General features: G+C 41.6%; 1 protein-coding gene across 2 annotated transcripts in view; it reads right to left on the bottom strand.

Moving 5' to 3' along the window:
- Positions 1–264: 264 nt before the first annotated feature.
- STAC (SH3 and cysteine rich domain) overlaps positions 265–27,367 on the bottom strand; it is a 411,447-nt gene continuing 384,344 nt past the window's right edge. Inside the window, exons 9-11 of one of the 2 annotated variants that reach the window (XM_063452039.1) lie at positions 26,279–26,330; positions 23,062–23,199; positions 265–993 (exon numbers count right to left, since the gene is read on the bottom strand). In XM_063452039.1, the coding sequence (XP_063308109.1) occupies positions 895–993; positions 23,062–23,199; positions 26,279–26,330 (289 nt within the window). In that variant the 3' untranslated portion in view covers positions 265–894. The remainder of the gene's footprint in view (positions 994–23,061; positions 23,200–26,278; positions 26,331–27,367) is intronic. The other variant, XM_063452040.1, reaches the window with a different exon arrangement.

The raw sequence follows: 27,367 nt of genomic DNA, 5'->3' as shown, positions 1-27,367 counted from the left end.
AGTGCAGCGTGCGACTTACTCCATGAGTGGTCAAGCCACGCCTCAAAACACTTTGATTTTATGCCATTTGCTAGTGTATATGTTTTTTATATAGAGATGTGAGTGGATCTGGTGCATATATGTAGAAAGATGACCGAGTTTAAACATGCATATAGTCAGTATAGTTTGGTGTGTGTATGTGTGTGTACACTTTCTCTGTCTCTCTGGCATCTTGATATGAACAATGAATGTTTCAAGGACAATGCAAAAAAATATATACACCAGTCACGAGTAGAAATATAATTTATAAATTTCAACCACAAAAAGAAAATTAGCACACTACCTAATCTCATCAAGTTTGTTAGAATAGAAACTTTTTAGACAGTAGACATTAGATAAAAGTAACTGTTCCTTTCACACAACCAATAAATATTCAAAACGTCTCTTATTCAATCAGTTTGTTCAGTAAATGTTCACTTATGTCACGCTGATAATTTAAACAGCACTGCGCATAAAATGTTTTTAGGCACAATTAATCTCACATCCAGAAGCTTGTGATTTTGGTACTTGGTATTTTGATAAAGGATTAAATGATTTTACAAGCTTGGATCTGAAGATATTTTGCTATAGCTAAGGCAATGACATACCCACCCCACTAAGCTAATCCTAGAAACCTGACTTTAAAAAAAAATCTAAATATCTGGTTTATTTAAGACATACAGAGAGGCTGTATCTCCAAAGATACATATCTATTTAGCCACTGCAAACTGTTCATATTCCATATGGAGATAACCTTTATTTTCAATGAATTATCCACTGTTTTCTGTCCATTCCACATAGCTCAGTATAACAAAATGCCACTCGAACAATTCATTTTGAGAAAGCTTGCCCAATGATGACTTTGAGAGAAAAATGTCAGATATTCTCTAGGACGTCTAAGGGTACAAATCCTTTTTTCTTCCCAGTGGTCACTTTAATAAACCCATTGTTTTCATTTTCCAAACTTGTACATATCTACATTGAGGGGAAAAAGAGACAATAATGTAATCAATTAAATATTGTGTTTGGCATTACAAGGTATTTTATATACTTTGTTAGAAATGTTGTGAAAGACTGACAGAGAAACATGTCAGGAACTTGTAAGTTAGATTTTTAATTATTCAGGTTGACAATCATGTATACAAAATATTACAAAAAACAGAATTGTGATCAGTCGTACTGTCTTTTCATTTACTGTGATTTTTGGAAAAGCATAGCCTTCTGCTAAGGCATGGAGGCAGTCATCATCCCAGGTACTGTGCAAGATATATTTTTCTATTATCTCTTACTGCTATTTGCAGTTAATTATTTTCCTATATGTCATTGACTTCTAACTAATTGCACAGTATTAATTGCATACAAAAACAAATAATTCACTGTGGGAGCAAGAAAGAACCTAGTTGCCTGACAATGCAGACAAGCATCCACTTTTGGTAGCCAAGCAGTTTCTGCTATTGTTTGGCTACACACAAGTGTGATATACAGGTGATACTTGAAACATTAGAATATCGCGCAAAAGTTAATTTATTTCAGTAATGTAACGTAATAGGGGAAACTTATATATGAGATATACGCATTACATGCAAAGCAAGATAGTTCAAGCCGTCATTTGTCATAAGTGCGATGATTATGGCTTACAGCTCATGAAAACCCCAAAACTACAATCTCAGTAAATTAGAATATTGTGAAAAGGTGCAATATTTGAAGCTCACAGTGTCCCACTCTAATCAGCTAAGTAAGCCATAACACCTGCAAAGGGTTTCTGAACCTTTAAATGGTCTCTCAGTCTGGTTCAGTAGGAATCACAATCATGGGGAAGACTGCTGACCTGACAGTTGTGCAGAAAACCATCATTGACACCCTCCATAAGGAGGGAAAGACTCAAAAGGTAATTGTGAAGGAAGTTGGATGTTCCCAAAGTGCTGTATCAAAGCACATTAATAGAAAGTTATATGGAAGGGAAAAGTGTGGAAGAAAAAAGTGCACAAGCAGCAGGGATGATCGTAGCCTGGAGAGGATTGTCAGGAAAAGGCCATTCAAATGTGTTGGGGACTTTCACAAGGAGTGGACTGAGGCTGGAGTCAGTGCATCAAGAGCCACCACATACTGACGGATCCCAGACATGGGCTTCAGATGTCGTATTCCTCTTGTCAAGCCGCTCCTGAACAACAAACAACGTCAGAAGCTTCTTACCTGGGCTAAAGAAAAACAGACCTGGTCTGTTGCTCAGTAGTCCAAAGTCTTCTTTTTTGATGAGAGCAAATTTTACATCTAATTTGGAAACCAATGACCCAGAGTCTGGAGGAAGAATGGAGAGGCACACTGCAATATGCTTGAAGTCCAGTGTGAAGTTTCCACAGTCTGTGTTGATTTGGGGAGCCATGTTATTTGCTGGTGTTGATCCACTTTGCTTCATTAAGTCCAGGGTCAATGCAGCCGTCTACCAGGAGATTTTGGAGCACTACATGCTTCCTTCCGCAGACAAGCTTTATGAGGATGCTGACTTCATTTTCCAGCAGGCACCTGCCCACACTGCCAAAAGCAGCAAAGCCTGGTTCAATGACCGTGGGATTACTGTGCTTGATTGGCCAGCAAACTCGCCTGACCTGAACCCCATAGAGAATCTATGGGGCATTGCCAAGAGAAAGATGAGAGACATGAGACCGAATAATGCAGAAGAGCTGAAGGCCACTATTGAAGCATCCTGGTATTCCATAACACCTCAGCAGTGCCACAGGATGATGGCTTCCATGCCACGACGCATTGAGGCAGTAATTGCTGCAAAAGGGGCCCAAACCAAGTACTGAATCCATATGTATGCTTATACTTTTCAGAGGTCCGATGTTGTTCTATATACACTCCTTGTTTTATCGATTGCATGTAATATTCTAATTTACTTAGATTGTGGATTTGGAGTTTTCATGAGCTGCAAGCCATAATCATTGCACTTATGACAAATCACGGCTTGAACTATCTTGCTTTGCATGTAATGCGTCTATCTCGTATATTAGTTTCCCCTTACGTTGCATTACTGAAATAAATGAACCTTTGCACGATATTCTAATTTTTCGAGTATCACCTGTAGATCAGGACTTGAATTTTCTAGTCCTAAGCTACTAGACAGGCCTAAAACTTAAAAAGCACTGCAAGCCTTGAATGTCCATGGCTTGTTAGGGCATAATTTGTACTGCGCAATGGTGAGTGGGCGAGTGAAACTTTTGAAATCTGATGGACAGCGTGTACTCCTAAACACTCTGCACACAGCGATCAGACAGCAGATCGGCTGCAATTATTTTTTTATCTTCCCGTATTCTCATATCACTTGTTCAAAGCAAAGCATCATAGATCAGTTCTGTGCAAAACACAGCCTACTTAAAATAAATTTCAGGTCCAGAAGTGTCTGTCAATAAATTAAATGCTCAACAGCCATTTTAGCAACAACACAATCAAATTCTATGATCCTATAAAATAACAATATGCAGTTGGATAGAAATATAAATAAATATTATCAATAAGCAATATGGCAATATGGCTGACATGAAACTGAAAGCTCGTTTGAGCAGGGTGCTCATCTACCTATTGTTCCTGTACCATTTCGTTGTCTCATTTTTGAAATTCCCCAGCGGAATAAGCTGGTGCTATATAAATACTACTACTACTACAAATAATAATAAAGCACCTATATAAAAATGGCTGCTAAAACAAAAACACAACAGACTGTTCTGATTTATTATTTTATAATAAAATGACACAAATATTATATGATTAACCCCTTAACGACGAGTGACGGACCTCGTCTGTAACTTTTTAAAATTAAACCCAGATCGCCGCGATCGCGGGTTTAATGGTGCTCCGGTCTGCCTCTGTATTAGAGACAGCCTGTCAGAGCGAGCACATGTGCTCAGTATACTTACCTTCCGCACCTCCCTGCACTTCCTGGTTCTGTGTGAAGTGCAGGGAGCCGGAACAGTGACGATCCTGCCCCCTGTGTAAAAAATAAATAAAGTTTATTTAAAATCCCCCCCCCCCCCCCCCTTTACCCATTTTAATAAAAAATTTACTCCTTCCCTGCCAATTGATCACTGACTACAGTGATCAATTGGCAGGGATTACATTTTACGGTCATGTGATTTATTTTTTTTAACCCCTGAGGGCTAATTCTGTTTTTTTTTTAACCCTCAGGGGTTAAACTTATTTCATTAATGAATTAAAATATTTAAAAATTATATATTTAGCTAGCTGGGGCGGGTGGAAGTTAGTGGGGAATTGGGGATTTGGTGTTAGGCTAACTAGGGGTTAACTTTAAAAAAATATTTTAAATAAACTTTAAAAAGTTAAAAATTAAGCTAAAAAAGTTTTAATAACGTAAGTAAAAAATAAACCCCCCCCCTTTACCCAGTCCAAATAAAAATTAACCCCTTCCCTGTCAGTCGATCACTGCCTACAGTGATCAAAATACAGATCACAGTATTATACTTTGATCTATTTTTTCTTAACCCCTGAGGATTAACTTTTATTTATTTTTTAACCCTCAGGGGTTCAATTTATTTAATTAATTAATTTAGATATTTTATAATTATATATTTTGCTAGCTGGGTGGGAGTTATGGGAAAATGGGGAATTTCCTGTTAGTGGTGCTTGCTGCTAGTTAGGGGTTAACGGTAAAAAAAAAAGCTTAGAAAAATGTTAAATCTGTAAAAAAAAGTTTTAAGAAAGTTTAGGAAAGTTTTAAAAAAATTAATAAGCAAAACAAAAGTTTAAAAACGAGTTTTTAGGGGGGCGTGGCTAACCGCCGAGCAAGATGGCCGCCTAGGATTTTGCTCCGGCACATGGGATCCGCATCCAGACGACATAAGTGAGCAGAAACGCCACAGAACGTAGCCCAAAAGATGACACAGGCTAAGGGGAAGAAAACTGCACCCAAAGCTGACAAAAATAACTTTTACGGACACAAACCGCCTGCCGCAACGGAGACTGTGCAGGCCATGCTCACCGCCGCGCAAGATGGCGCCAAAAGCCCGGACGCAGGCTCTCCCTCGATACCGCGGGACGAGACACCGCTGACTGAACACCTCACCATAACCCACTTTGAACGGGCGATGGAAGCGATGTCAGCAAAACTGATAAGTACCTGGCAGTCAACGGCCGACCAAATCAAACACGAGGTCAGAGAGCTCTCCAACAGAACGTCCTCGTGGAAATTGAATGCCAGGATCTGAAGACCGCACAAACGGAACTCTCAGAAAACTTGCAAACCGTAAAGCAAAAGGTGGAGGACATGGAAAAAATGGCAGACTATGAAGACAGGGCACGGAGGAACAACCTAAGGCTGAGGGGGGTCCCAGAATCTGTCCAACCAGACGACCTACAACTGTATGTAAGGGGCCTGATGCACGCCTACGCCCCAGACATCCCTTCAGACATGCTGCTGGTCGATAGAGTCCACAGGGTCACCAAACCGAAGCACCTACCGGACACCGTGCCCCGTGACGTCCTATTCAGAGCACACTACTTCCACATTAAGGAACTTGTGCTCCGAGCCCACAGCAACCAACGAGAGCCGCATAGAGAATACCCGTCAGTGCGAATTATGTCGGATTTATCGGCCGCAACGCTGCAGAGGAGAAGGGACTTTCAGCAAGTCACAACAGAACTGAGAGACCGAGGCATCCACTACCGGTGGGGCTACCTCACAAAGCTCATACTGACGTGAAATGGAGAAGCGAAATTCTTCTCAAGGCCAGAAGAAGCCAAGAATGAGCTGGCGAGATGGAGCCCGCGCAATAAACAGAATGCCCCGTCTGCATCCTCAGTCCATAGCCGCAAAACCTGAACTAACTGCTAGAGATTTGTATTATGGCGCAAGTATATTACTCCTATTGTTATTTAATATTTCCAGTTTTGTTGTTTCACATGATTGCTTTTGAGGTTAGGCATGCACACATACTTCAGATGCAGCCACCACCACTAATCGCAGCCAGGTTACGGCGCACCGCGCCCGAGTAGCAACACATCTAGTAGGTAACAACCAGCTGACCCGACTGACAGGGGTGACGGATGGGTGCCCAAACACACACCTGTTCCCCCACAACAAACAGGAGACACGAGACCAGCCCACACACCAGACCCCACCATCAGCGGTACACCAGGAGGGGACGTCCCCCCTGATGATAACACACAGTCTGACGAGACTCCCTACACAATGGGACATGCAGAGCTAGAGAGGCAAATGCCCGGCCGCATATAAACAACCGGCCCCACACCGCAACATGAAGACACAAACGCAATGCTGCACAACATACAGCACAGTGAACCCAAGGCAACACGACTTTACTCAGGACCTGATGTACCTCATGCTTATTGAAATCTCTCATTTAGACCGATTTACAACCCACGCCACCCTACCCTCCCCCAACTGTCCCCCAAACCCTCCATCCCCAGTGACGACTAGCTCACACACACGACACCAACTAAGTCCACTGAATCCACAGGCATACCACAATATGAAACTCTCACAATACGAAGGGGCTGAACACGCCACACAAATGGAGAATACTACTACAAGACTTGAAAACCCACAAAGCAGAAATAGTGTGTCTCCAAGAGACACACTTTGCCACCAACAAAATCCCCACTTCCGCTCTCCAAGACTACCCCACCCAATACCACGCTACCCACTCTTCAAAATCACGAGGAGTCTCTATTCTCTTGCATAAGTCCTTAACTGCGGAAACGCTCCACATCAAAAAAGACAGCCAAGGTCGGTTCCTGATCCTGCACTGCATACTAAACAATCTGCCATTCTTACTGGTGTGTCTATACAGCCCAAACGACCAACAAAGAAACTTCTTACATAAAATCCTCGCCAAATTGCCAAACCCGGTGAACGCGCCCATAATTATTTGCGGAGATTTCAACCACACCATGAACTCTCACATGGACTCTACGGTAAAGGCTGACTCCGCTAGGCATGCTCAATTAAAGCCGGCAAACAAAGCCCTCACGAAACTGATCCACGAATATGGATTATACGACGCCTGGAGAACACGCAACCCGAACGGAAGAGAATACACATTCTACTCACAGGTCCACAAAACATACTCCAGAATTGACCATATACTGACATCGGGCACCCTTCTCCCGGCCATCACAGACGGCTCCATAGGAAATATAGTTTGGTCCGACCACGCTCCACTTACAATGACCATGCAAAACCAATATCAACACAGAGGGAAGCCACCGTGGCGCCTCAACGACACCCTGTTGCACAATACTGCATTCATGACAAAACTCACAGACAACCTGAAAACATACTTCGAGCTCAATGATCTCCCAGGAACCTCTGCCGAAGCTATTTGGCAGGCCCACAAACCTGTCATGAGAGGCCTCCTGATAAGCCAAGCATCCTTCCTTAAAAGACAACAAGAACGAGAACACACGGATCTTCTAAGAAAACTACGTGACACGACCAACGAACACCTACTGAAACCGTCTGACGAACTAGCCAAGTCAATAGCCCTCATCAAAAACCAAATTAACACACTGACTCTCAACAAGACAACACATATACTAACAAAACTGAAGATGAAAACATACACACAAGGCAATAGGGCGAGGAAACATCTAGCAACGATCCTCCGACAGAAACAAGGTAACTCTAAAATTCCATACTTGCTCGCTAAAGACGGAGAAAAATCCACAACCCACAAGACATAAACGATGAAATGGCAGACTATTACCAATCCCTATATAACTTAAAAAATGACCCCGCACTACACCACCCCTCTAGCGAAGAAATAGACAACTTCCTCCAAAAAACGACACTGCCCACACTATCCTTAACACACAAACAAATTCTTCAAGCCCCAGTATCGACCCAAGAAATAATAGACACGATTCAAACACTCCCCACAGGGAAATCCCCTGGTCCTGACGGTTTAACCAACTTATATTACAAACAATTCGCACACATTCTAGCCCCCCATTTAAACAAACTAATCAATCACACACTACAAGCAGGAACACTGCCAGAGGAGATGCTAATGGCTCATGTTGCCACCCTACCAAAACCAGGGAAAGCCCCCAACAGAAGTCAAAACCTACGGCCAATCTCTCTATTAAATACTGATGTCAAACTCATCGCAAAAATCTTCACAAACAGACTATCTTCCATCATCCCCACACTAATTAGCAAGGACCAAGTGGGATTCGTGAGCGGTAGACAGGGAGCAGACGGCACACGAAAAATACTAGACCTCCTGTATGGCTTGCGGGAGAGAAAGGCCCCAAGCATCCTACTTTCCCTAGATGCTGAGAAAGCTTTTGACAGACTCCACTGGCCGTTCCTATTAGCGGTACTAAAAAAATCTGAATTAACTCCCCAATTCCTTGCGCCCCTACGGCGTGAGTGATGAATGGGGGTTTTGTCTCCAAAACCTTCACCATATCAAATGGCTCCCGCCAAGGCTGTCCACTTTCCCCAATACTTTATATTCTGGCGCTCGAACCCCTGACACAAATGATAAGAGACGACCCCAACATCCGTGGAATGCACATAAAAGGGAAGGAATATAAACTAACGCTATTTGCGGATGATATTCTGTTATCGTTAGAAAACCCACACATATCTCTGCCGCAATTCCATAAAATACTAGCTCACTACAGTAGATGCTCCTACTACAAATTAAACATGGCAAAAACACAGGCCCTATGCATTAACATCCCAAGCCATGACCTGAACACCCTGAAAATACAATTTAACTATGAATGGAGACAAGACCACATAAAATTCCTAGGAATTAACTTTACGCCCACACCAGCCACCTTATTTAAAGCAAATTACACAAAACTTTTAGGGGCAATCAAATCCATCACACAAGGATGGAAGGGCAAATACGTATCATGGATGGGACGAATAGCATCGGTAAAAATGGTACTCCTGCCTAAGATTCAATACCTCTTCAGAACACTCCCCCCTTCAGCTCCCCACAAAACATCTCCTGGAAATACAAGAACAAATCAACACGTACGTATGGGAAAACACAAAACCCAGGGTAGCGCGTACTACTATGTTTCGACCACTCTCCCAAGGTGGAATGGGCTTACCTGAAATAAGAGGATACTACCGAGCAGCGCACATAGCCCCGCTCCTCTCAGCATTTCAACACAAAGAAGCGATGGCCTGGGTTGAGCTAGAAAAGAGCTAGGCCAATGGCCTTTCCATACCAACAATGGCTTGGATACCGAAACACCAACGGCCCAGCAACAAATCACTACTACCAACAACTCAACTAACCCTAACAATTTGGGATGACTATCGTAAAAAGATGGGCATACTGTCGAAAATTTCCCCAGCCCTCCCACTAGAAGCACTGAGCGTAATCATCACGAACTTCATTTACAAACTATGGAATAAACACGGCGTGCGAACCCTATCCCAACTTATGACGGATACTCACCTTAAACATCTGCCTGACCTCCAACGAGAGTTCCACCTACCCGCAATGGCCACCTTCTCCTACAGGCAACTGCAAGCCTGGTTCGCCCTACAAACGAAACAATTAGCAATAACCTCCCTGGAACCACCCCTACTAGAAGTTGAAAAGATAACAACCAAACCAGCTAAGAAGTTGATCTCACTAATCTACGCCTCGGAACATACCCAGCCCTCAAAACACCCCTCCTCCTTTAAAACGGCGTGGGAAAAAGACATCAAACACTCACTTACTGCAGACCAATGGCAGAATATCTATAAAGCACATAAGCAAATGACGCTCGGCATGAACCATGTGGAACTCTCCCGAAAGGTACTCTACAGGAGGTACCTAGTGCCCTCACTCCTCAAGCTAAGCTTCCCAGATGCGTCGGACACATGCTGGAGATGCCAGGTGGACAAAGGCACTATGATCCACACTTGGTGGCACTGCCCACAACTCACAACATACTGGCTAGAAGTGGCGAACTTAGCAGCAAGATATACCAAAACGCATTTACCACTCCTGCCTGAAATATTTCTCCTTCTACTACTTCCGAGCAACCTACGAAAAAGCCACAGATATCTCCTATACCTCATCATCATTTCAGCACTGGCAACCATAAGTAGAAGATGGAAACAAACACTCTCACCGACAATAGACCAATGTATCAAAGCGATAGACGACTCCAAACACTACGAACTAATGGCAAGGAAAATGAGACCAAGAGCAACATACCACTCCACAGCTTGGAAAATATAGGACGAGAATAAGCTGAGACCTCCATAAAAGAGCTCTTACTCAAAACACCACATATGGACATCACCTACTCTCTGATCATAGGCTCCACTATGGTAGCACTTACCTCTCCTCACCACCACCCCCAAAAACAAAAGGAAACAAGATGAATCTAAACCTCACGCTACGTCACTACACCTCACCCCCCCCTCCCATGGGAACAATACAAACACAGACATACTAGCTCAAGCTGCCCTCATACCACGACCCACACTCTTAAAGATAAGCCAAAGAACCCAAGCAAGTTGTGTACAGCCCCAAAAGCAGCAGGGACGAGACACAAAGATAGCACCGCGCAAGCACACCCTGACAGGGCAAACACTCCCCCCCCCCCGACTCTGGAACACCCTAAAAAACACACAATCTCTGTACCGCACACCAAAAGTAGACACCCAACACAGGGTACAAACGACCAAGGAGCAAGAAAACCACTGCAAATATGCTTATATGTTAAACCTTGCATACATGAATCAAAATGTTAGCTGTAAAAGTATCTACGTGTACAATGTACTCAGCTTGAATACTGTAAGACTATGTTCTCCCCCTCCCCCCTACTCTCTTCTGTTCCCCATCACTCCAAACCCGAAAAATACAAATTGTCAAATTAAAGCACACATAAGGTTTGCAAAATATACTGTGCAAACTCACTTTGTGTGTCAAAAAGGCAGAAAACAACGCTTATTACCACTACACTTGGTACAAGCTAGCGGAAAAATGATCCCACGCGAAGGTTCAAAATATACCTTTTGAAATACCCTGGGGTGTCTACTTTAATAAATGGTAGGCCTTTGTGGGGTAGTTTGAATTTAAACTTTGCTAAGATGCTTGGAAATTGCACATAGGCCCAGCGTCAAAATTCAAAGTTCGGTAAAAACTGATATGGCTTGGTCTCCTATATGGCACTGTAGTTTCACAAAATAGTACCATAGACATTCATTGGGGGTGTCTTTTTACTCAGAAGACTTAGCTGAGAATAATTTGGAGGTAATTTGAAGCATAGGCTCATTAAATTTGTCTCTCAAAATAGTAGATTATGCTAGCTTTAGTGTACCTATAATCTTAATTTTATTAATGACAGGAGGCGAGTATTTGCTTAAGTCTCTCTTTACTAGAACTCCACAGCAGCACAGAAAAACAACCAATCAGAAAAAAGTTAGGTACTATAACACTCCCCTCCCCAGGCATCATTTCCTCTTTCAAGCTGCGACAAAAAACAGAATAAAAGGCAGAAAACATAATGGGGAAGAAGCGAAGTCCTAGATACAACGAATACAAAGATGTCCACCATCCGAGAAGAGCTGTCAAACCAGATAACGTTGATGGACTGTACACTGAAACGAAAGAAAAAACAGAATCGAACAGGTTGATTATCCAAAGAAATGTACTCTGAATAAACATGTAGGTACCCAATGTAGCAACCAAATTCATCTTAACATGTAGACATCCCAACCCTACTATGAAAAACAGAGATAAGAAACAAGTGACAGGTAGCAGAGTCAACAAGCAGAGTTGCATACGTACCTGATTAATCTAAACTATAAAATTAAACAAGGGAGGGATAAGAATGGGTGGGATATACTCGCCTCCTGTCATTAATAAAATTAAGATTATATGTACACTAAAGCTAGCATAACCTACAATTTTAGAACATGACAGGAGGCTTCGTATTTGCTGTTTCAACGCTCAGATCACCAATCCAAAGCGGTTTGTGTCGCTGGTACCTATTCCAGGAGATAGCAGAGTAATCCTAATTGTACTTACCAACTGCGATAAACGACAGAAGACGGATCAATGAAGATGTCACCCGACGAAGCATCTCAAACACGGAAAGAACACCATCCGCTGATAGATCCATCGAACTTGGTGTTGCGACCCGCTTCCTAGAGGTCGGGACATGAGCTTGCAAGCTGACCTATCAGCTATTTTCTTATAGTTGTAAAATATCGAAGGCCGTTTGCGGACATAGGGCCGCGAGAAGAAACTGCCATCATGTCTCAACTCTTGATCTGTAGGGTGGTTCCTCCGATCGTGTCAGGGTGATCCGGCGATGCGGCCTTGCAGGTAGATCTCCAATCACAAGGAATGCGTCTAAGTCCACCACCAAATCGCAATATAACCGAGTAGGATCTTTCGTTCTCTCCTGGCTTATCTGGTGAGATGTCTCATCCGAGAATAAATCTGTAATGCAGGCGAGAGTGTGGTCAAACTAGCCGTATCCTAAGTGATTCCGATATTCCAAATGGACTGTGTAATCCTCGGACTCTGTAGAGAAAAGATTCCAAAAGGACGTCCATTCATGGTTCCGAACTGAACTCGTGTGGAGGAACAGTGGTCGACTATTTTCTGGAATAGTGAATCCCAGAAATATTCAAAGGGATGGAAAGTGCAAACCGGAGTGCAGATTTCCATCCAGATATGTCCTCGTCTAAGAGTGAAAGGTGTCTGTGTAGGAGTCGGGGTACCCCAGGTACCCTCACAAAATCTCATAGGTCTCCTCGACGGTAGTTGAAAAGTAGGATAACGCGAATCAAAAAACAAAACGGCTCCCGCTAAGGGTAAATAGCTAATAGACGGAGGACCCACCATCTCCAAACCTATTCACCAGGTATGCGTTCCGAGGAGATGGGGCAGTCCTGCCCCCTTATCCCAAGATCGTAATGACCGGGGAACTCAAGACAACCGGGATGTCCGGTCTTACCATGTGAACCATGCGTACGGTTACCTTCAGACCGGATAACAGGCCGTCCTTAATCTAGGTACCCGAGCAAGGCAGTGTCCGTTTGCACCATGAAGGTTTCCGTAACTCCTGTCATCTTGATATGGGAGAAACTGTCTGCGCGGTGGGTCCGCAATAGTCTGGATATCCAAAACAGAAAGCAGTTCTCCGACTTATATGGTGCAGAATATACCAAAACCTGCACTCTCGTAATACCTGAGGACCATCCGTTAGCCGTACCATCTCCAGGAGTGTGTCCGGACCTAAGTGGTCCGGACCCAGTAGAGCCATTACAGGAGATAGAATAGAGGGATCCAGTCTAAAATCTATATCTTGCATGACTAGACAGTCCTCTATAACGAAATCAGTAGCACGGACGTCAGATCTAATTGAATGCAGGAGGGACGCCCCTCTATGTAGTCATCGATGTCTGGCACAGGTACAAGCCTGTGTGATGAGCAAATGGCCGGCACTGTAGCGTGTCGAGTGTATGAGAGAGCCGCGCTCTCTACTAATGTGATCGATTAACGTGATAGCGACTGGCTGATAGCCTGAGCGGGCCGCGCCCGTTAATAACCAAACAGTAGAGTCTACATCCGTGACCGGTTCTCTCTATGAGAATGTGTCCTCCAAACATGTCCTCTGTATCCAGTTCAATATCCGCCTGAGGTTGAGGGAGGGCTGCGCCCTCTAATAACAAATCAGTGTCCGGTCCTGTATCTGAGAGGGGTTCGCTCTCTGTTCCTGAATATAAAGTATTCTCGGATCGAGATGATGGAGGGCCACACCCTCCTGTGGCCCAAACTAGAGTCCCTAGAGACTCAGGGTGACCAATTGCAGGGTACACCAAATACTAATATCAGCATAAGGCTGATGGCAATCTACGGAAAAAACAATGAAAAAAAAACAAAACTACCAACTGACCGCCCGGATCCCGTGCACGCGCGCGGGTAGCCTGAGGAAAGCTGGAGACGTTCTCCGCAATCCACGAGCGCCCGGGAGGTCGGAGGAGGTCAAGTCAGGCCTCTCGACGACCCGAGCGAAAGGAAAAGGAAGTCACGAAAATGAAAAATAACGTAGCTAAGAGAAAAATACGTAAATTCTATTTCAGATTGAAGGTAAATAGCAGGCCGGAAGGTAAGACAGGTAAGCCCCACTGAACAGAGCCAGGAGCTAACCTAACGCAGGAAATAACTACCGATACCTCTTAAGGATACCGGGAAGCAGATACGGAGGTAGATGTTAAAGACAAGGAAAACACAGTGTTCTCCTGTAGGTGTCTGAGCACCGATCTTTGCCTGTGCGAAGTTCTCCTTGGAGATGTATGACCGGGGTCCTCATAAGAAACCCTGCACTTCACCCTACCCACCATATTCAGATGGCTGTACACTGGTGTCCTCTTGTATAGTATGGCAATGGTGCTTGTCTGGACACCTGCCTATTTCCATGTCACTAGTGGGCACTGGCATTTCCTCAGTGATATTCCCCCAGGCCTGCGGCCTAAAAGGGGGTTCGGCACCAATAGAGCAGGCCCGCCAGAAGGGCACAGGCCCAGCAGGCCAAACGAATGGACACAGGAGGGTTGGCCAAGCAAATAGGCACGGACATAGCAGGCCATTCAGATAGGCACTGACATAGTAGGCCCAACAATGGGGCACCGACATAGCAGGCCGTTTAAATGGACACAGACATAGCAGGCCGTCTTAATAGGCACAGACATAGCAGGCCGTTTAAATGGGCACAGACATAGCAGGCCGTTTAAATGGGCACAGACATAGCAGGCCGTTCTTATGGGCACAGACATAGCAGGCCATTCTTATGGGCACAGACATAGCAGGCCATTCTTATGGGCACATAGATAGCAGGCCGTTCTTATGGGCACAGACATAGCAGGCCGTTCTAATGGGCACAGACATAGCAGGCCGTTCATATGGGCACAGACATAGTAGGCCAATCCTGGGTTGTATATTATATCATATGAGTATCTGTTATTTATATAGCGCCACCCAATTCCGCAGCGCTTTACCATGGGTCTTGGATGGGTAATGAGGACCTCTGAGCTTGGGTAGAGTTACCCAAAAATTTGTAGATCCTCAGAGCACCCTGACATAGGGCCCCCAGACATCAACCCTTTTAGACAGCGTAATGCCATGTGAATAACTTGAACCGGGACTGGCAGTCCCTGAATGCCCAGCAGGCAAATAGCTGTATTGGTATAAGCGGAAGTTGTTTCAGTGATTACCATGTCCACGAAAGTAAGATACATTGAGCGATACTCTCCTTAAACTGTGAATTGGAATGCACATGCTCACACAGATCTGTTTGATGTTTCCATCATTAATATAGATACCATCATCATATCTGAAAATATTGTATAGTATCAGTGCAGAGCCAGATCCAGGTCTGTTAGCTTTATATATATATACCATGGACAGCGAATACATACCAGGGCAGTCTCCTCTGAAACCCCCTAGCTGGATCCGAAAAAATACATACTGTGAAGCACATGAATCCCAGTTCATAATACCTGTAACTCACAGCAATCTGTGATATACACTGTCAGTAAAACTCCCAGCAAACTGTGATATACACTGTTAGTAAAACACACAGCAATCTGCGATATACATCAGCAAACTCACAGCAATCTGTGATATACACTGTCAGTAAAACTCACAGCAATCTGTGATATACACAGTCAGTAAAACACCCAGTAATCTGTGATATACACTGTCAGTAAAACACGCAGCAATCTGCGATATACACTGTCAGTAAAACACACAGCAATCTGAGATTTACACTGGCAGCAAAACGCACAGCAATCTATGTGTCATAATAGGTCCTGGTGTACCATGCGAAAATGGGTCAGACATAGGCCTCTGATACAGTAGATATGGTGTATGCAGGGTACAGGCTCCCACTGGAAGTAAGCGTATGAAGCATGGTGCCAGTGGTAAAATAAGGTCTGTGTCACAGACAGAGCAGTATATGGTATACTGTCTATAGGCTGTACTCCAGTCCAGTAAAAGATATCTATATATACACACATCTCAACATCTATACACACACACACACATATCTACATATATATACAAATACATACACCCACACATACATACACCTGGATATAGAAAACTCATGGTAAAATTGTCACTATAATGTCCCTTGTAGAAGGTGCCAGCTCAAAGCTGTATTCAGTCACCTAATGAAAAATCTGACATGCAGCAGTTAAAAAACTGAGCTGGTGGAGGCAGACCTCCAACGAGTAATGAACCGACGGGGGAGGGGCCGCGAGCGGTCGCACTCTCTCACGGTCGGACTCTCCCCCGCCCGGTCGGACACACGCGGTCCGCGGGCGGAGGCGGCCGCAGCCACGTGGGGAAGAAAATCCGGCCGCTGGGTACTCGTGTGCGCACGCGAGTACCCCCGCGACCGGAAAGCCACATGGGACCGCCGGAGATGAACTCCGCGGTCCCGGAGCTCGGGGGTCGAAGGAGGCAGGAGTAGTCAGCCTCCTGAAGCCCCCGAGCGGCACGCACACCCCCAGGCAAAGGCAGAATGCACATAACCGAGAAAAACAGGCATACACAAGAAATGGGAAATGGACAGGGGGTTGGCACAAGTCTAAGGAAAAGACAGCAAGGACCCCAAAGCCCCCACAAATATACACAAATATAGGAAAATACAGTGAAAGCCTGAAGTTACAGACACTAAGAAAAATCCCACAAAGATATATGTAACGGATCGCCTGGCACCCCGACTGGGTACCTCCGTTAAAGTATGCTCCTAGCGTTTCCTGAGGACTCCAAGCACTCTGGCAGACACCACAATCACCGAACCTAAGAAGCATATAAATTATCTCAAGCATATGAATGCTGTATACAGCCGAATAGGACAAACCATGCGAATAGGTTTACACTCCTAGCAGTCAAACTGGAACAGCATACAATAAATCCTCCCCCAGTAATGAGACGACACTTCACTTTGAGGGTTAAGCAGGAACTCAAGATTTATTCACACACAGTCTTATAAAGGATTCTCCCATGCAAGGAAGGGATTTACAATACACCAATCACACAATGGTTACATCCCACAGATTCCCTCTGTTACAGATTGCCATTTGTAACTGGCCCTTTAAATGGAAAATTGCCCTGCTTCCCTGGATTGTGGAGAAGCCTATTTGCCAGCCTCCTTCCTCATGACTATGGCCCCTGGAAGATTGTGCCCCTGAAAATGTATTAACTTTTATTGGGTGTGTATGGCCCTTTAAGAACCGTCTGGGGGACATATTGTGACTTTGCTGAACAATGCCCCTTTAAGACTATGTCCCCAGACCTGTAAAATAACTTGCCCCTGGCTCTCTCCCACTTGGTTCAGTAAATAGGGCTTACTGAACCAAGTACCACACAGGCGGACCACCCAGAAGTTAAAGTGTGCAGGCAATTTACCTCCCAGGCTGTAAGGTTACTGCAGTTTAATTGCACGTGGCGGCGGCCATCTTGGTTCATTTGAATGCGGTCAGCGGTGTATGCTAAAGATTCTGTGGAACTAAAATCGGCTACACATTCTACCGAACACCGCTGACCCTTACCTTCTCCCATACTGAACTTGCAGCTCCAGAGACTAAGTCCCGTTCGAAATGGGACTTAGTCGTTTTTTCGGGCATGAAATTGACCGACCGCACAGCCCAAATCTATGGAACTGTTTTGGGCAGGAAATTGTGCTTGCGGTCGGTCATAAAGGGACCTCCAGCTAACTTTTGACCCACTGGGGGGATTTGCCTGATTTTTGGAAGTGTTTATGTTTGATGTATGCTGAGTCTGAATATGTAACTGAATGTATGGTTTTAAAGTTACAGTATGTGTGTGAAAACTGTATTTTATTGTATGTAATAATTGGTTTAACTGTTTATCTGAGGGGAGGGGATATGTGGGTTGCACCAGATGTGTGATTGGTGATTTTATGCCTCCCCCTGGGAGTGTCCTGTTTGCATGAAACCTCAATAAAAACCAGGCTGGGTGTTCCAGCACCTCAGACCTATTCTGACCCTCTAACTTGCAGCCTTGACTCATGTTTGTAGGGGACAGCTATAATCACTACAGGGATTGCTATGCTCTTCATACTCCCTTAGCTACTGAGCTCTTGTAAGAGCTCTTGTTCCTGATCCTGCTTCGCTCTACAGAAGGAAGAGGTTCGCCTATTGGAACCTGGAGCCTGGTCGTAGGTCCAGGGCGCAGAGCAGACGGCGAGATACCAGCCCAGCAGCGGTGCTTCGTGGAGTCTGCAGTGCTTATGGTGGCTGCGGTGCTGATGGTAATTTGGTGAGCGCTAGGAGCATCCTTTTCTACGGTCCAACTTCCAGCCAGCCTGGAGGCAACCGTAACACCCTCCCCTTAGCCTGAGAGGTAATCCAATTATACATATAGTTTAAAACATACTTTTTAACCAACATTCATAACTCTAAAACCATACATCCAATATTAATAAATATGAATATATAATAATAGTTACATATTATTAATCAGCACATTCCAAATACAAACATACCCAAAAAATCATTTGAATCCGTTCAGCCCTTCGGGAGATAAGTATAACTCCTTTATGACCGACCGCAGGCACATTTTCCTGCCCAAAACAGTTCCATAGATTTGGGCTGTGCGGTCGGTCTGTTTCAGGCTGAAAAAATGACTAAGTCCCATTCGAACGAGCGTTCGAATCTTCGAACGGGACTTAGTCTCTGCGGCTGCAAAACCATTGTGGGAGAAGGTAAGACTCAGTGGTGTTCGCAGAACTGTGTAGCCGATTTCAGTTCCATGAATTCAGCTACACATAGCGCTGACCGCATGGAATAAACCAAGATGACCGCGAACACGTGTCGAAGTCCCAAAATTGCGGCCACTTCGATGACTTCGACGACTTCGGCTGCTTCGACAGCTTTGACTGCTTCGACTGTGTCCGAAGTGCCATATAAAAAGTACCAATCTTTCCCCAAAGTATTTCAAGGGCTAGGAACAGTATTATACAATCCATTATGCCCAAATACAGTTCTTAAAGGGTCAGCACAGTATATGAGCAGTCCATAAGCCCCAACTCAGTCCCTTAAAGTACAATATCTCCCAGGGGCCATAATCACTGGGCAGGAGGTGCAGGGTCCAGTCCGCTACAATATATAACACAGTATATTGGAATAAAATCCCACAAGGGCATAAACAGTATAGAATACATAAGAATAAAATCTAACAAGGGTAAAATAAATAACTGAATGTAAGATTAAATCCCACAAGGGCAATCTATAATATAGAAAATAAAATACTGAAAATAAGAATAAAACCCAAAGCCACCCACTAAAATTAGCAGGAGGCAGTGGTACTCTGACCTGTACTGTCTGCAGAGCAGCAAAGAAAGAGGAAATGATGCATGGGGAGGGGAGTTTTATAGTACCTAACTTTTTTCTGATTGGTTGTTTTTCTGTGCTGCTGTGGAGTTCTAATAAAGAGAGACTTAAGCAAATATGAAGCCTCCTGTCATGTTATAAAATTCTACTGTGAATACTGAAAAGGACAGGTCTCCTATATGGCACTGTAACTTCACGAAATAGTGCCATAGACATACAATGGGGGTGTCCTTTTACTCAGCAGATGTAACTGAACACAAAATAAAACTTTACAAAATACACATGTACAGGAATAGCACACACCAACTTTACAAAATACACATGAGAATTTCTATGTTATAAGTTTGGAGGAGGAGGCGGAGGAGGAGGGAGCTGACAGGAGCTGCAGTAGAGGTAAGCGCTCTCTGCCAGCCCCCTCCACTCAACTGCCAATGCCACTGGACCACCAGGGAGTGAGAGCCCCCCTCCCTGCCATGTATCAAGCAGGGAGGGGGGAACAAAAGATAAATAAAAATGTAATAATACAATATTAATAAAAATAATAATAATAATCAAAAAATTACTAATAAAACAAAAAAATTATAATATTAAAATAAAAATTTAAAAAATAATAATAAAAATGCCCACCCCCACCAAGGCTCTGCATCACACACACACACTGCATTCATACACACACTGCGCACATACACACACACACTGCATTCATACACACACTGCATTCATACACACACACACAGTGCACTCATACACACACACTGCATTCATACACACACACTGCATTCATACACACACACTGCATTCATTATATACACACACTGTAAATAAATATTCAATTAATATATTTTTTTTAGGATCTAATTTTATTTAGAAATTTACCAGTAGCTGCTGCATTTCCCACCCTAGTCTTATACTCGAGTCAATAAGTTTTCCCATTTTTGGGGGGTAAAATTAGGGGCCTCGGCTTATATTCGGGTCGGCTTATACTCGAGTATATACGGTAAATTCTAAAATCGCTCCACATTAAAAGTTTATTTTACTCCTTGTGCTTTATGACCTGTAACTACCATAAAAACTTAAAATCCCAGACACATTATATATTCTGTAAATCAGAACAACTAAATGAATTTATTTTTAATTACTTTCCTTAACCTGCACTAATTATGCACACATTAATATTGCAAAAACTGTAAAAAAAAAAACCACACACATTTTCATTTTGTTTGCATTTTTCTGTATTTCTTTATAATAAATAAGCATATATATATATATATATATATATATATATATATATATATTACATCAAATTAAAGCCCTTTCTGTCCTTTAAAAAACGGTATATAATATGTGTCGGTGCAATAAATTAGTAAAATGCAAATTGCAGTTGAATGCAAACAGCAAAAAATGCAAAAAATGCTGTTGTCATTAAGTGAAAGACAAGCTTCTGAAGCTCTGTTCTTAAGGGGTTAAAAGCCCCAAAAATATATAGTTTAAATTAGTTTATCACCTACTTGTTCTGAATTACAATTTTTATTTCATTTACATTTGAGTTTAGAGAAAATGTAACTTTACTAATTGCTTTTCATGTATGTTGTATAAAGAGACAACACAGCTTTTAAATACATTCAACGTAATATGTTGTCCTCTTTCGTCAAACTTAAACATGTTATGTCTCTTTTCTGGGCAATAAATATTGGCTAGTTAATGATGATATTGCTGAAAACACATAACAGATCAGAATGCTATGCCTTAGCATATAATAACAATAATAACAAAGTATTTAACCAGGAAAGGTACATTCAGATTACTCTGGTTTTCAAGTACGTCCTGGGGACGTACCTTAGCCCAGCATCCAGGGGTTGTTACTATTACCCAATTTAATGGTACTCATTTTATCTACCTCGGAAGGATGAAGGGCTGAGTCAACTCTGTCAGGATTTGAACATGCGACCGAAGGGTTGAACAGATTCTACTGATGATGCATTATGAAAACAGTGGAGAAAATTAGGGGTCTAAGAACTACATCTTCTCTGGTGATTTTCCAGCAATTTGGCTGGAAGAGCATTATGGAAGATGTTGCCTACACTTGGTCTACTCTAGATTGTTTGATCATTACTATAGCTAAATCAAACACTCAACACACAAACTGATCTCCACTTAATAAAGCCTAAGGGCAAAACGCATTGTGGTTTTTAAACTATGTTGTTTTAAATAAAGGTATTTTGGCCACTTTCTTACTGTGAGTTAGCCGTCTTACTTTTTATTACTATTAATATTTTACTTTTTTACTACTACCATCCTTTTATCCGGCACCAGAAGTGTTTTTACTTTCCAGTGAGGATATTACTCCCAAGAATCCTAGGTGGGGATTATACCACTCAAGCTGTATTCATTGAACAGTTAGTCTGTTCAACTAAATGTGAGTAACCACTTGGTTTTTTATCTTCTCACCTCTGGCATTTTATACTTTGAGCACTATTGCTGTTCCCGCTTTTATTTCCACATATGGTCCCCTAATCAAGAAAGAATACTAAGACCTCACGTATCCCATAAGTGGGGATTATACCACACTAGAGCTAAGTCCATAGCTCTTGAAAATGTGAGTAAGACCATATACTCTTTTATTGCCTCTACCCCTTTTGGGACATACTACACCATCAGTTGTTATTTTTTTATTTCATATGATGTACAAAGACACATCTACACAACTCTGAAGAATCCCCCACTACTAAAGACTTTATTCACCTCTACAAAGATATACCTCGTTGTTTGATTCATCTACCAGTCAGACTATTTATTCTGGACTTCTATTTGCTTATTATCTATTATATATATTGCATTTTAGTCTGCCTTTTAATTTATGTGGTTTTTAGTGGCGCTGCCTTCCTTTCTTTTTTCTGTACCATTTCCGTTGTAAGGCCTGTGAGGGAGTCCTACTTTTTAGGTGTGCTGCCACTTTTTACTTATTTATTATTGTTTCTGTTGTATCTTGTATAGATAGAGAGCACTGATCCCTTTCTTCCGTTCTATACTCAACACACAAACGCCTGATATAGTGACATCTAAAACACTAGATGGCAGTAGAGGAAAGGTTGTGATTATTGGAAATTTCTCCTGAGCTCAAAGCAGCAATAGCAGCTTGATGATACTTACATTACACCTGAAGCAAATGACATCCTAGTTTAACTCACACAAAATAGAAAAACTGAACAAATATAGTTGACATTTTTCCATTATAGCCCGAAAGTAATATTTGAGGATTAAATAATTAATCTTATACATTTATTTTTTTTAAAGCTAAGATTCATTACTGTAAATAATGGGAAAAAAATATTTTAAATATAATGTATCTGAAAATTAAAATCACATTTTAAAAGTTATCTTTCCAAAATATATATTAAATACCTAAATAAAACTTTAATGAAATCATTTGTAAAAATTAAAATATTCACCGTAATTGCATGTCTGTGCAACGTTTTATGATTACTAACTTGTGAACTAAATTAAGAGATTATTTTAATTTCTACTTACAAAATTGCACAATTCATACCTCAATTCACCAAGGATGATTTAACAAGGTCCTACAGTCATAGAGCTGAAATGAATACGCCTTATGCAGGCTCAAATTAGTTAGTGCTCAGATTAAAAACAAATTAAAAATCATGTACCTGATTTTCTTTAATTGTTATCTGTCCTTGTTCTTTGCATCCAATAAATGTTCTGCAGCAACGAAAAAGTTTTTCATTTTTTTGGACCTTTTGAACAAAATTAGCAGGGAAAAATCCAATCCTTTCGTCTATTCTACCCTGCAAATTAAATGGTCTCGATCAAAAATCACAAATCACTGATGACATTTAATTCATTGCTATGACTCTGTGGAATGGCACAGTAAGTTTTGCTTTAATGCATTTTTTTTTATATATATCATCTTACCTCTGTAAATCTCTTGAAGTATATGTTATATTACTTACAATATAATAAAGTGTGCACCTATGCTGGAACCACAATATTCCTAACATTCAGTAGCAGGGGCATGTGTATTCAGGTATCTTCTATTGTGCAATACCCACGATGCCCACAGACACACATACTCTGCATCATCGAAATTACAATGCACACATTTACATATGACATCCCATAGATAGCATTGTTTTGACTGCTTACTTATCTTACTTGTTGACAGCTGTTTTTTAAAATTACATTATACTACATATAATGAAGTAGAGCACACATTTTATTGACATATCCATGAGTGCACATTTTGTTCTGAAAAAATACTCTTTTAAAATTGAGAGCTTCTATCATGAGATATCCCCATAGTAATACATTCCATTATTAACTTGTAGTTACAGACACCACATTTCCAGCAGAAAATGAATTATTTTCTCCTCTAATCCCAAGTGAAATCATCTTGTCTATTAGGACTTCACCTGAATGGCTTCAAGGAGGAAGCTATTCTCCATAAATGGATTAATCTCACCATCATTTAATCTGTATGAGCATCTTTTTTTTTAAAGTGAAGAGCTGCAAAAATATATTCATGTTAAATAGGAACTATGTAAAATTATGGCTGTTATGCTACCTATGGATTTGGAGTGGAACTCAACTGCATAAATTGAAAATAGGACTAAGCTTAGAGGATGATCAGAATAAGAATTAGAATTTAAATAGAACAATTCCTAATAAAGGGATTTGATTTAAAGGTGGATTGCTGAGGATAGTTCCTGTAGCTTTAAGGAATACAATATGAGGATAGTTTGTTGAGAAGAGTTCCTGTAGCTTTAAGGAATATGATTTGAAGGTAGAAGCTGGAACAATTAAGCAGAGTGGTTGCTGCAGATGGTTTAGATAAGCGAAAACCAGTCTATAGATGGAATATCAAAGATTAGATATTTCATTAGTTGAACTCAGGAGACGAGGAAATAGATTTGCACTAGTATTGATATGCCAGAATAATGAAACAATCCAATTTATATAACTTGCCGTTTCCTTGGAAGGTTTTCCACCTCTCGGTAAGCCCCGCCCACCTGACCACGTCTGTTTTGGGCTAGTCGGCTACCCAGGTGGTAAAAAATAAAATCTTCCACTCGGGTAGCAGGTGCACACAGTTCACATCCGGCCATGTGTGAGCTGTGTCGGCAGCATGGCGCCCCCTGTTGCCATGGAGCCCTGTGCAGCCGCACAGCACGCCCAACCCTAAGGTCGGCCCTGGTTTGGATACTAATTTTACCCACACATTGGAGAATTTAAATGACTCATGTGAAATAATCTATTTATAGTCTATAATTAAGGTTTCCATAAGATCAAATTTCCATATCTTTAATATGCGTAGGTTGATTATCCATAAAGGTTGTTTCTCAAAACAATTAAACAAATCACACTCTAAATATGGTAATGCTAAGGCCTACAAAGCCTTCTGGCAGTGAAATTCAAAAACTATTTCCAATACTAATTCTTTAATTAATATTCAATCAGTACCTATGGTTAAACTGTCAAAATAAGCTACAACTATACTAATAAACCCTGTACCGAGGTCTTAGAACCTAGACAGTAATTTGATAGTGTTCTTCTCAGATTGACACAATATTAAACTCACTTTAGGTTAATACTGACTCATCTCACATTATCTCTACCAGTTCAAGTTTACTGTTTTAAAACTAACCAGATTTAATCAGTACTGATTGTATCATTTTTGATAGTGAGTGCTGATTACAACCCCACCTTTCTTGTGTCTTCCATAGTTTGGGGCACTGCTCACTCATCACTACACCACTTTTTATTTGTTTCTTTTTCATCTTTACTGGGTTTTGAAATATAGAAATTATAGTGATATTTTTACTACACGTAATTAGTGAAGGCCCTTTGATGGAGCTTGACTTTGTTGGCAATGATACTTCGAATTCCCCCCAAATATGCTAGCAGGTTAAATGGATACACTAAGCATCAACAGACCCAGCCAGGGGGGATGATGTCAAAGTTGATGTAAAGTTATTTAAAGGAACACAATAGCATTAGAAATACAAACCTGTCCCTAGTAATATCCAACCGTCCCCCCATTGGAATTAAAAAAAGCTTTTTACTCACCTTATTTCAGTGCGCTATTCACCTCTCCACCTCCCGCAACGTAATCATAGAAGCATGGCCTCCTCTGGTGATGGTCCAATCCAATTTTTCTTATAGAAAAGCATTGTATTCAATGCTTTTCTATTAACTGTTGTGTCACGTGACCAAGTTTTACTTGGTCAGTACAGTATAAGTACCAGTAGTGTGGCTGTCAAAAGGTGGGATTAACCCTGCAATGTAAGAATTACAGGTTCTCAAAAGCTCCAATGTTTTATATTACAGGGATGAAATAACATGACCACTACACCTAAACCACTTCATTGCGATTACGTGGTGTGTGTGACTTTGGAGGTCCTTTAACTAATAGCAGATAATTGAGCACTGAGACTGTGGGCATGCTATGTACACCACCAAAACCACATTAAGCTAAAGTTATTATTATTTTCAGGGCTTCTCTCTAAAGAGCAGCTAAATGTCATCTAAGCTAAAGGAAAGCAGTTAAGGCTGGCTTGGAGCACTGGGAGTATAGAAATGAAAAAGCAACAGGCTGACTAAGCACTGGAGTGCAGAGAGCTGACAAAGACACTAGGTTGGTGAAACCAATATTGTTTTGTTCTAGTTTAACCCCTGAGAGATGTTAGTAAGTGCTCAGATGAGCTAGGTTTTTGTTTATAGGGATTTGTGTTATATTTATGTTTTCATTGCTGCTGTCTCCTGTGTGGACTTACAAATAAAGTGCCTGGATTATATGAAAAAAAAAGGACTGTGCCTGTTATTTACCCTAGAGGACAGTGCTATCTGCAAACAAGGATCACAACATACCTTCCACCAATCCTCATTTGAATCATCCAGAACAATTATTTTATCACCCGGCCTACAATAAAATGAGACACAAATTATGTTTTATTGCTAAATAAAAGTCGATTCTTCCAACAGGATTTTATGCATGCCATTTGAGTTCTTTCACAGATGCACTATATAAAGTAATTTTTATGCCACTTTCACAATCCTTTTTTGCAATACAATACTAATTGCTATATTAATCCACTTTAGAATATACAGAATCTTTCATAAATTATGCCAAACACCGTGTCAGGGGAAGTCCTTTGACATTTTTCTTTCATAGTCTGAGGGTGCAAAGCAGTGAAAGTCCTCAGCTGGCAAATGTTAAATTAGCTTTCAACAGTGACTCTTTGTAAGTCTGCTTAGCTGTCATGCTTGTAATGTTTGGACCATTAATAAGCTGTGCAAAATATCCTAGGTGGCAGAATTTATTCGCGGTTATGCAATAGATCATTCATCTGCACCTGCAAGTCCTAATGAAGCCAGGATATTTAAATCAAAGAGACAAAGCACTGCAGATGTATTGACCAAACTGGCTCTAAATTTTACAATGAAAAGGGGACAATAGCCAAGATGCCATTAAATGAACACTCCATGCACCATAACAATTACAGTCTATTGTGCAGTCCCACTTTTTTAAGTTGCAGTAGTAAGTAATCAATATTGTAAATCGAGACCAATCATATTAGTAAAACAGCAATAGGAAATATAATGTAAAACAAAAAGAAAACAAGTGGCCATAAAGCATATCCGTTTTCTAATATAGGGGTCACGTGACCCGATTACTATGTAATACAATTATGTTTGTACCATTTTGTTTTCGTCTAGGAGTTACTTTAAGTGTTCCTGGCTGTATTTGTATAATTCGTTTTATTATGTTTTCCTTTTCATTTTTACGTTTTGTATATCTTTTGACAATGCTATAAATAGTTAGTATGCTGGGACTTGCCCATTATTTCTGTATAATGTTTTGCTGGGTCATTGCCATGGTTACTACAAAAAACCCAGGCAGTGCATTGGTTCCTACCCCTATTCCCCTTGAGCACCAAACCACTTGTTAAAGGAAAT

Source organism: Pelobates fuscus, chromosome 4 (assembly GCF_036172605.1).
Source record: "Pelobates fuscus isolate aPelFus1 chromosome 4, aPelFus1.pri, whole genome shotgun sequence".
Lineage (NCBI taxonomy): Eukaryota > Metazoa > Chordata > Amphibia > Anura > Pelobatidae > Pelobates > Pelobates fuscus.
The sequence above is the reverse complement of the archived record's forward strand: the minus strand, read 5'-3'. Positions and strand labels throughout refer to the sequence as shown.